The sequence below is a fragment of the Sinocyclocheilus anshuiensis genome, unplaced genomic scaffold (assembly GCF_001515605.1).
Source record: "Sinocyclocheilus anshuiensis isolate Anshui unplaced genomic scaffold, SAMN03320099.WGS_v1.1 scaffold1093, whole genome shotgun sequence".
Classification (NCBI taxonomy): domain Eukaryota; kingdom Metazoa; phylum Chordata; class Actinopteri; order Cypriniformes; family Cyprinidae; genus Sinocyclocheilus; species Sinocyclocheilus anshuiensis.
This window is the reverse complement of record NW_015555782.1, coordinates 398,783-410,122: the sequence shown is the minus strand read 5'-3', so window position 1 is coordinate 410,122 and position 11,340 is coordinate 398,783. Positions and strand designations below refer to the sequence as shown.

The 11,340-nt window shown below is 35.1% G+C and overlaps 1 protein-coding gene across 1 annotated transcript in view; it reads left to right on the top strand.

The window, feature by feature from the left end:
• Positions 1–11,340, top strand: part of LOC107674750 (NT-3 growth factor receptor-like) — a 160,854-nt gene that overhangs the window by 118,272 nt on the left and 31,242 nt on the right. Inside the window, exon 11 of the mRNA XM_016468843.1 lies at positions 4,221–4,409. Coding sequence (XP_016324329.1) covers positions 4,221–4,409 — 189 coding nt within the window. The remainder of the gene's footprint in view (positions 1–4,220; positions 4,410–11,340) is intronic.

Genomic DNA, 11,340 nt, shown 5'->3' with positions numbered 1-11,340 from the left:
GGTCAGCAGGCTTGAACTGAAAAGACAAAGCAAGGCCAGGATCTGGACAGTGAGAGACAAACATCATTACAGCTTCAGCTGCAGGGTCTTCAACGCACTTATTGCGCCTACGCAAACACTCATCAGCCACATCAATTGCCTTATTCAATCGTATCCAATAGTCCATTGAGCTCTCATCTGTCTTAGGGAGCGTGTTGTAAAAGTCAGCCATAGGCATGTTCGAATATGTCAACTCACTGAAATTTTGTTTCAGAATGTCAAACACTGTACTAGGGAGCACTGTAGCGGTCGGCCCTGGGAAACTGCGCAAGGACACTTTGACTTACATCCCTTGCTTTCCCTGCTAATCTGCTCAAGATGATATCAGAGGCTTCAGTGTCATCAGTGCATTTCTTACTGTTCAAATAACTGTATATCATGTCTTCCCATTCATGCACAGTAAATGAATCACTTTTATCACCCCTAAAGAAAGGTGGAGGTGTAACATCGAGTTGGACAATGACTTTAAAGTTAGAAGCATCAACACATTCACTTGAATGTTGCACAACTGACTTAGACTGCATTTGGCTGGGCTGCTGTGCTACATTGAGACTGGCTGAAATGCTTTGACCGATTTTCTGTGCCAAATCAGAAATAATACCCCCTAAAGACTCAGCAGTAATAACATGATCAGAATTTGCATGTGTAAAAGGGGTAGAACAAGCAGCTGGGCTCTCTGAAGCACCAACAGCTGAATCAGACATATGTACATGGTCAATTTCTGCATTAAAGAATGCCCTCCCTCTCCCAAAACATTGAGGTGAAGCATCAGACATTTTGTCAGTGTGCTGTATTCCAGCCCCACTACTCCTGCCTACTGGGAATATAGGACTGGGCCGTTGCACAGGACTAAGATTTTCCTGACTAACAGTATCCTCAAACATGACTCAGCTTAAATAGTAAACACAGAAAAACGTAATAATTGCCTCAGAAAATGAAAATAAAAACAAATGCACAACCTAGAATGCAGATAAAATATACTTTGAAGAAATACACTTATTAAGACTCTTTCAAAAGTTCAATATGAAGGATACAATGTTCGACGGTCACTGAAGCGTCTTGCTGTCCTTATCACAAAGTCTCTCTCATTAATGTGCTTTAACGATGAACGAAAATCTTCTGGAGAAAAAAAGTCGTCGATCATAAAGTCAACGAACTCTTTACCGTCCCTTTAACAAGCAACAGTCTGTCCCGCGATGTCACGTGCTGTTTGTGTCACACGCGCTCACCTTATCCGTGAGCACCGGGCCGCTGCAAGCGATGGCGGTGAGAAAGACCGGGAGAGGAGATCGGCGAAGCAGGCGAGCCTTCACGCAACTACGGCGATCTGCAAGCGCTGATCTGATGATCCGAAATGGTCACGGCACCACGTGTAACCAGTGTAGTCTGCGTTGTGTTTTTTATGCATTAATCAGACATCAGATGACGGTTCGACTCTTCTTTAATCTGATAAGACATAAGAGCATGTATGTACGGTGTGAATTCGCCCTCTTTCGTTTCTCTCCCATGCAGAGACAGTGCAGAAAGGGGACACTTCAGCAATTAAATTAATTTAACAACATTAGTAACAAAGCAGCATACCTGATAAGACATAAGAGTATGTATATACGGTGTGAATTCACCCTTTTTCGTTTCTGTAAGACGAATGTAAAGTGCAATGTAATTAGCATGTGCTTCCAGTTCACATCGGACAGAAAAGTGACCAAACTTGATAAAAATACAAAAATAAGAAAAAAACAATGTCTTGTATATGATTTAGACGACCGATTTAACTACAAAAGTAATTTAAAAGAAAAAGATGTACTTGGATTAATCAGAGCTCATTAGAAACCCACCTCTCCAATGCAGAGTGCTGTATTCAGCAAGGGAAGAAGAGGTGCAAAGACAGGAAATTAGGATCAACATTGCATTCAGAAATTTAAAGGGGAAGGTGCACACACATACAGACAGGCATATCAGGTACACATTTGAAAATTTTGGTGTAATTCTACATATATGAACATAATACTTTCTATACCTGTTACGTGCGTGCGTGTGTGTGTGTGTGTGTGTGTGTGTGTGTGTGTGCGCGTTTTTGTGACAAATGACATTGTGTGAGAGAGAGTGTGTGTGTGTGAGTGTCTGTGTGCGCGTTTTTGTGACAAATGACATAAATTTGTATAATGACAAAGGTATGACATAGGTATTACAAGGAGAAGGTGACTTTTCAGGACATTGCCCCATGTCCCCACTTTTCAAAACGCTTATAAATCACACAGAATGGAGTGTATTGAAAATCTGAAATAGCACAAAGTTCCCTGTAAGGGGTAGGTTTAGGGATAGAGTTGGTGTAGGGCAATAGAATATACGGTCTGTACAGTATAAAAACCATTACGCCTATGGGATGTCCCCACTTTTCACAAAAACAAACCTGTGTGTGTGTGTGTGTGTGTGTGTGTGTGTGTGTGTGTGTGAACATAGAGGGCTGTACAGATGACAAATGTAAAAGTAAAAATGATTTGTAAAAGAATGTAAACATTTGCTACAGTGAAAACCTTTATAACTGTAATAGATCTAACATATAATATAGATCTAATATATTTAATGTAATTCTACAGTAAAATACTGTTAAATGTACAGATTTAAGAAGTGAATATCCATTTAACGTGTGATTTACTGTGAAACACTGTCAATTGACATTCCCATAATTCCCTGAGTGACACTTCACATTTGATGTTTTTTCATTGAAAAAAATGTTGTGTGTTCGTCAGTGTATTACAAAGGTACAAAACAGATATTAGTACTTCGATATGTTGGTATATTAAAATTATATCAGTTAATGAAATAAGATTTTTCTCTCAATTTTAGTTAAATCAGTAAAACCTAAAACATTGCTATATATTTTATGGTGAAGTTCTGGCAACCACAGCTGCTGTTTTACCACTTTTCACATATTTTTTGATACTTACATGTTTTGTTTAACAAGATAATCTTCACAAATTAACAAACTTTCATGAATTCTCAAGTCTAAATACAATGGTCAGAAGTAAAAAGCTAAAGCTATAAACTACAGCAGACAAATGACCTCAGTGACACTACCACCAAGCTCTAAACTCGTTCAATCTTTATTTAAAATCTACAAGTTATAAAGTGAGAGTTGAAATTTGAGAAATTAGAGTTTGCAAGAGCTCCATTATAAACATAACAAGGCTGTAAAAGTGAATTTACCTGTTTGTCGTGATGACATTTAATGTTCTCAACCAGCTCAATTTAATCACTTGCCACCTTTTTAAGAAACGTAAAAGCTTAAATCACGAGTGGGATATTACTGATATATTCATGTTGTAGAATAAAACGTAAAAATACCATGAGGTCATTTCAGACATTTAACCAAAAACCCACTGACATCAGGACGATGGAACCAGAAATTTTATTTGTGGATTTTAGGACTCATTCCTGCAGCCCTCAGAAAGGCAGCTCACTATTTTTTGGAACAGAGCTATAGAGATTTTCATTAGAAAATCTGGGTATTCAGATAAATGGGATTCATTTTCACATTAGGATAACAGAATTTCACATCAGACATTAACCGACAAGAGCTCAGCTTGGAATGAATTCAGTGAAATAATGCTCATTAGGTGGGTTTATAGATATCTGTCCAAGTCTGAAGCATTACAGACAGATTTTAGACATTTAAGGAGACGACATTCAGTACTTCAGTCCCTCTGTGTTGATCATTTGTTTGGTTGGCCATATTTAAACCGGTCCCTTGAGTGTGCTTGTGAACAACCGGCTGTTATGAAGAGTCCTGTTTTGAGGTGGGCTTGTTGAAAATGATATGTTTACCAGCAGTAACACTGTCCTTCCTTCCCAATTCCCCAGTTCGGCTCAATGGCTTTCCCTCAGGTGGCAAATTTAGATGATTTTCAACCAGTCAATTTCACAATGAATAAACAAGTAAACTTGATGAAAGAGATTTTGACGTCTTTGTAGTCTTGTGAAGGTTTAATGTTGTGAAATGAGCCGATGGTTGTTAAGTCATCCCGTTTAGCTAGTGTTTAAAGTCTAATGTCTCCTTTGGCTCTTTACAAAGACAGTAGTCAGAGCTTGATTTGGATCAAAGCCATCTTTGTTTTTTTCAATACTTCAAAATAACATTCAATCTGTTGTAGGTTTATCATTACTTTGTGCTTGCTCTACAGGCCCAGTGGCAGTCATCAGCGGTGAGGAAGACTCTGCAAGCCCTCTTCATCATGTCAACCATGGTATTGTCACACCCTGCTCTCTCGATGCGGGACCTGATGCCGTCGTAATCGGCATGAGTCGCATTCCTGTCATCGAGAACCCGCAGTACTTTCGACATGGACACAACTGCAACAAGCCGACCACTTGTGAGTACAACCGCATTTGCAGAAATTCTACACAGTTTGTAATGGACTGAACTGAACAACTAGTTGTTAATGATGTATTTAAATGCGTATCAGATTTGTGTCTCTTTTCTGCATGTGCAGTGCAAGAAATCACAGTGAACCAGGTACGATTTGACTCATTAGTGTAAGCGGATCTTGCTATAAAAAATAGCAAATAAGAACAAGGCCATAATAAACTTAAATCCAAATGTGTTATCTTGGAAATAAGCCACATACCAAAATATTGCGACCTGGGCTTGCCTACTTTATTAACTCCATAAACTGGATTGTTTTATGAGCTGTGCCCAAACAACAAACCCGAAGAGGCTTAAAAAGTGTTGCTTATAATAAGTGGACATGGCAACCCTTCAAGAGCATGCTCTGCCAAGCAACCTTCCAAACATAAACAAAACATGACAGCTCTGTCGACGATGGTTTCATTAAAATCTCTGAGCATAATGAGTCTTTGGTCACTGTAATATTACCAAAAATAAGATGCCAAAATGTTGCTATGGTTACCACGGTGTCAATCATCACAACTTCAAAAGTGAGTTTTGTTTCTTTACACACACAAACCTGGAATTCACTCCTGACACACGATTTATATTTCAAATAAATACTGTTCTTTTGAATTTTCTATTCAAATGTATCAGTTTCCACTATTACGCTGCACAGCTGTTTTCAACATTGATATGAAATGTTTCTACAGCACTAAATCAGCATATTAGAATGATTTCTGAAGGATCACATGACACTGAAGACTGGAGGAATGCTGCTGAAAATTCATTTAAATTTACATTTTAAAATAGTAGAAACATTTTAAATGGTAATAAATCTAATTCCTGAAGGATAAAATAATACACCAACTTTTTTGCTCATTATACTGTTTCACTCAGGAATACTTACGTAAACGAAAGTAAAATGCTTATAAATACCACTGTAATTTAACTCTAGTGACACTTTAGCGACTCTAGGTGGTGCTTCTAAGGGAAGCCGCATGAATTTTACACATTAAAAAAAATTAAATACGTATTCGTGGCCACATCACATATTTCAGAAAGAATATTTTTAAATGGTGATGGAAATAATCTCTGTGTTTATGAAAGGTCTCTACTGTAGACCTTTTAACTAGCCTACAGTATATCCTCATCATATAGCACAGTTTATGGGTCACTATGAAGATGTGTGAATTAGCACAACAGTGTTAAAAATAGATGACTTTTGGATAGCCGTAGCTTGCACTAATTGCAGAGTGCATGGGAACAAATGCCAACTCTGTTGTTTGTATAAATGGCCCGTAATGTAAATGCAGAGCTCCTGCTAAGATTTATAAGATCATTAATATATTCATTTGCTATTTTGGGGGTCCGTTGTGACTGAAACCTTCCAAATGACTTTTCTGGAGCAAATGGTGTCTTAGTTTAGACCTTTAATGTAATTAATTGGAACAAATATACTTGTGACTTTGCCTAAGTGTTTTTGTTAGCCAGTTTAAAAAGCTAAAAGGGGCACCGATTGATTTATAGGACATAGTATGGTATATATGGAGACACAGACTTGCACACATCAACACACACAGTCTATTTATATTCCAGGCACAAAACAGTGGTTTATTCACAGGGTGAACTGACGGCTATGAAAAGGAATCCAAAGGCAGAGGACAATCACGTTTTGCCCTCATAATTAAATAAACTCTTTATGCATAATGGATGGCATAAAATCTTTATGGCTGTAGATACATAACCATCATGGCCTGCCCACATCTGATGAGTATGTGATATTTAAATGACAGTTAGCTGCTTAAGAGAGGGTATATTTTTACTTCTCAGGCTCTGGGCAACTAGAAAGCACTTTATGCACAAGCTGTAGTAAGCTGAATCATTTATATAAAGATACACCTTATAAAAATGGTCCAAGGTTCAGCTCATGATTTCTTTTATAGATAGAACATAAACTACAGTAGTAGAGAGAGGAGTATGGGTTGGGTTTCAGACCAGTTTCACCCAGTTAACAGTTGACATTTTTAGAAATCTAATCACAGTCTAAATCCATAAAGAATACAACATGCAGACTTCAGCTTAGAGCATTTGCATTGCAGGGCAGATCTTGCAAAAGTGAAGCAAGACATATTTTAACCCCAAATCAAAATGAAGAAATAATATGTATAGCATAAATAAGATCCAAGCCTATTTTTAGGACTGTGATTGTGAATTTTTCATTGTGATATTTATCATATTATCATTATAACAGGGTTTCTGCTGGTCTTAAAAAGTCCTTAAATCAGAGAAGAAAGCCTTAAATTCATGTAATCATAGCATTAAATGTTGCATACACTGCAAAAAAAATATATAGAGATAATATCTTCCTCAGAGAATATCTTCCTCAGTATTTTATTGTTTTGTTTTCTCAATTCAAATATCTAAATAATCTTAAATCAATTTTCTGATTTACATTGCATTAACTTTTGAAGGAAAAATATGATATGAATTTGTTTTCTGAGAAATGGAACCAAATTAAGTTTATTCTTAAGACAAAAGCAGATCTGTCAGTCAAATTAAGCAGATTTTTTTCTGACTCCATATGACAGATATTTGCAGCAAGACTTCATATGTCATTTTGCATTTTGCATGTAATTTTGCATCTACAGAAAATGTATCTTGATTTAAGAATATTTAGAAATTTACATTGGAAAACAAGACAAAAATATTAATAAAGAACATCACTTCATTGCAGTGTGATCAAAAGTAAAAGTAAAGGTTATTTCCGTATTCCATATTTGGGAGCAGAGCTATTTAAGCCTTAAGCTTTTGTTTTTGTAAAATGATTTGAGTGAAATGAATGAATAATGGAGATTGCATTTTAAAGTGCTAAGTATTGCTAATACAACACATTGTGTGCTCCCTAGACATTTACATTTAGAAAACATATTGACATTGTGTTTCCTTCAATTTATTCCTTAAACTTTCTTTACTTGGTCTTAAAAGGTCTTTGAAAAAATCTTAAATTTACCTCCATAAAACCTGCAGAAACCCTGTAAAACATTATTGTATTTGTAATATCTAAAATAATGTTTTTTATATATATTTAAACATATTTAGATTTTATTTACACAAAGTAATACTTTATACTGCTAAATCTAAACTACAATTCAGAAAAAAATATATATGCATTGTATTCTTTTACTGTAATACATTAATCAAAATCTAATTGGAACTCAAAAGTAAAATCTGAACGCATTATGGTAATTTATGGAAAAATGGCTTTAATTTTCATCAATGTCACAATTCAAGAAAAAATAAATAAATTTGATCCTAAAATAGGCTTAATTCTTTATATGAAATATGCCAAATGTGAAATGTCCCATTTATACAGAGTTTAATTTATACAGCAATTTTGACAAATAAAAAATATAACTTTGATTACGTTTTATCTATAGACTGCTGCAGTAGGTGTATTTGAAAGGAAGCTGTTGCACGGATTCAAGTAAGCGAGTCCCTTGAGCCATGACATGCTGACTTTTCAGGAATCCATAAGATGACTGACTCGCACAAGCTATTCTGCAATTACAATTGAGTTGTGCTGCATTTACTTTCCTTTTCAACCCAAGAAGAGTTCATGCCTGAACTACACAGCATCTCCGTTGGTGGTTAGCACCAACTAACACCACCTAGAGTTTAGCTTCACCTATATCCAAGAATATAGATATAAAAGAATATATATACTTTGCTTTTTGCCACATAGATCACTAAAACATACGATTATGTTAACATAGCACATTTATTTCAGAAGAGCAAGGGAAATTGTTTTTTTTCTCTCTCTCTGTGAGACGGCTCTTTAATTTATTCAATTATTAATCATGAAATATTTGCCGCTAGGATTTCTGGCATAAGTCATGGGAAATACAGCGTCTGGATCACATGCAATAGACTGAAGATCATTATTCAGTTAGCAGTATTCTAGAGGAAGTGAGTGCACTAGCATGTACAATGAGCTCCGGTGAGTACAAAGGCTATAAATATACGATCCTGACTGTGCATTGCAAATATGGATGATTTTGAACAGTGCTGTGTCTGGCACATTTATTAGATTGTCAGATTATGTCCATCTAATAAAACAAAAAGTCATAAATGATCCATCCATCCATCCATCCAGCAATAAATAAATACATTTAAGCTTAGCACCAAATCAGCATATTAGAATGATTTCTGAAGGATCATGTGACACTGAAGACTGCAGTAATGATGCTGAAAATTCAGCTTTGCATCGCAGGAATAAATACAATTTTAAAATATATCCAGATAGACAATAGATATTTTAAATTCTAAAATATTTGTAAAATATTACTGTTATCAGATGCCTTTGTCACTAGAATAATAATATTTAAAAACATACTAGCCTACCACAGCTTAATGCATTCCAAAAAAGTCACAAATGAATGTGTAGCAAGAGCCAAACTGCAATTATATTGAAAACAATGACTTCCATTTTAAATAACCAGTCTTAAAGATACAGTTGAGAAAAGCAATTATTTTATCGTACTCCTGCAATATCCGTTAATTTCTCCACTTCATCAGGTTAGTGACAATGACTGCTGATATTTGTATCCAGCAGTGACCGTGTTTTTGCATCCTGTTCACATTGAACTGCTCGGGACGTTTAGATAAGATATGTCCATGCTGATGTCTCCTGTGTGCACCTTCATTGTTCTGGACACAATTACTTCGATTGCATTGTTTCAAGGTAACATTTGATGACAAGCTGAATTGATCAGGCTTGAGAGTGAGAAGACAAAGGCATGCGCTCGGAAAAAGGGCATTGTAAATGAATGCAGGCCAGGTGTAATGGAGCTCTGAATGTGCACACCTTCACAAAGATTCTGATTCAGTCCATCTATTGTTGCTGCTCATAATTGGACTAACATCTCATCAAACCATCTCAATGAAGGTGGACACCGATACAAACCGGGTGCTTAATAACAACTGATCAGCCATATTTGGAGTATTTTGTGCTTTATTTATATGCTCCTCTTCTAGTTGAAAATAAAAATTGCATTTGTGCATTTCTTTGAATTTAAGTCCATTTTAATTTAATTTATACATTTATTTTCTAGTTGAAAAAATTAACATATTGCATTTGTGAATTTCAGTTCATTTTAATTATACTGTTTTAAATTCAAATTCGCATTATTTATGCATTAATTTACACTTGTTACATTTTTTAATTTCTTTGAATTTCAGTTCGTTTTAAATCTACTGCCCTAAATTAATGAAAAATAATGAAATAAATTAGCATTTTATTATGTATACATTCATTTTCTTTTGCATTTTTTATTTCTAGTTAAAAACGATACACATTACATTTGTGAATGCATTTGCATTTCAGTTTAGTTCAATTATACTTTCTTAAATTCAAATTTTCATTTTATTTTTTTTTATTTATACATTCCTTTTTGAATGTTGAAAATTAGTTACTACATTTGCAAATTTCTTTGACTTTCATTTCATTTTAATTATACTTTTTTTAATTCAAATTTGTATTTTTTTTATTTCTAGTTAAAAACTGCACATTATATTTGTAAATTTCCTTGAATTTGAGTTCAGTTTATTTATACTTAAATCCAAATTTGTTTTATTTTTTATTTATACATTCTTAGCTGAAAATCAAACTTATTATTTATGAAATTCTTTGAATTCATTTCATTTTAATTCTACTTCCTCAAACTCAAATTTGCATTTAATTTATTTCTTTTCAAATTGAAAATAACATTACATTTGTGAATTTCTCTGAATTTTGATTCATTTTAAGTTAAGATGCAGAAAATTTAAATTTGTTCTCTTTTCCTCAATTCAAATTCAGGAACTGAATTATAATTCAAAAGGCATTCAATTCAGAATATTGTACGAACCTTGGTTTAGGTTCATATATATTCATGGCTATAACACCACAGTGATACTTTCAGAATAAGCTTGTTTTGCATTTTAAATTAATGGTCTACTCTGCATGAACTGGAGGAATTCCTTTTAATTGAGAAATCTTGATTGCTTCAGTAAGAATAAATGGCACTATTTCTAATCATAGATTTTTGCTGCGATAAATGCACCTGCCTGTGTGCTCTCCTAAATTCAGCCTTCAGGTGCTGATACAGGTTCGGCCAGGGTGAGGAATAAATAAATGACGGTGAGTCTTGGGATAGTGCCTTTCTAATTCAAAGTCTTTCCACAAACGGATTGTGGTAAATAAGCAGCGGGGGGAGCTGGGCTTTACCGGTTGGGTGGGAAGCTGAAGGTTAATTTAACCCATCCCAGTGATGATTGTAGCACTTGATACTGGATGTCTCTCACTGGCTCAAGTGTCTCTGATCAGTAAGATCTGTTGTCTTTATGGCAAGGTGCCATACTTGTTTTAAGCTGTTTTATTAACAGTGCATAACGTGTGTACACTTTGCTTATTACACACACAGGGACACGCAGCAGCACACAAACATTTTTAAAAATGAAAAATTACATTCCGCCATGTAAATAGCGAACCCGCCATGGCGCGAGCTCATTAAGAGAATAGGTACAACCCGTTTAGACCATGCACCCGGGCATGCCGACCGTTTTCCAGTCGTTAAACTAGCAAAAGTGGATTCGGACACGCCCTGAGTGCACCTGCGCCGTGCGCTTTAGACCATGCACTTAGATCGTTAAAATAGGGGGCATAATGTGGATTATCAATATTTTAATAAACAATTAACCAGTGGTGGACGAAGTACACAAATCAAGTACTTGAGTAAAAGTACAGATACGTATAATAAAATATTACTCCAGTAAAATTAAAAGTACTCCTTTTTCAATTTTACTCGAGTGAAAGTACAAAAGTACTCGATTTTTTATGTACTTAAGTAAAAAAGTAGTGATAGATAGATTTATTT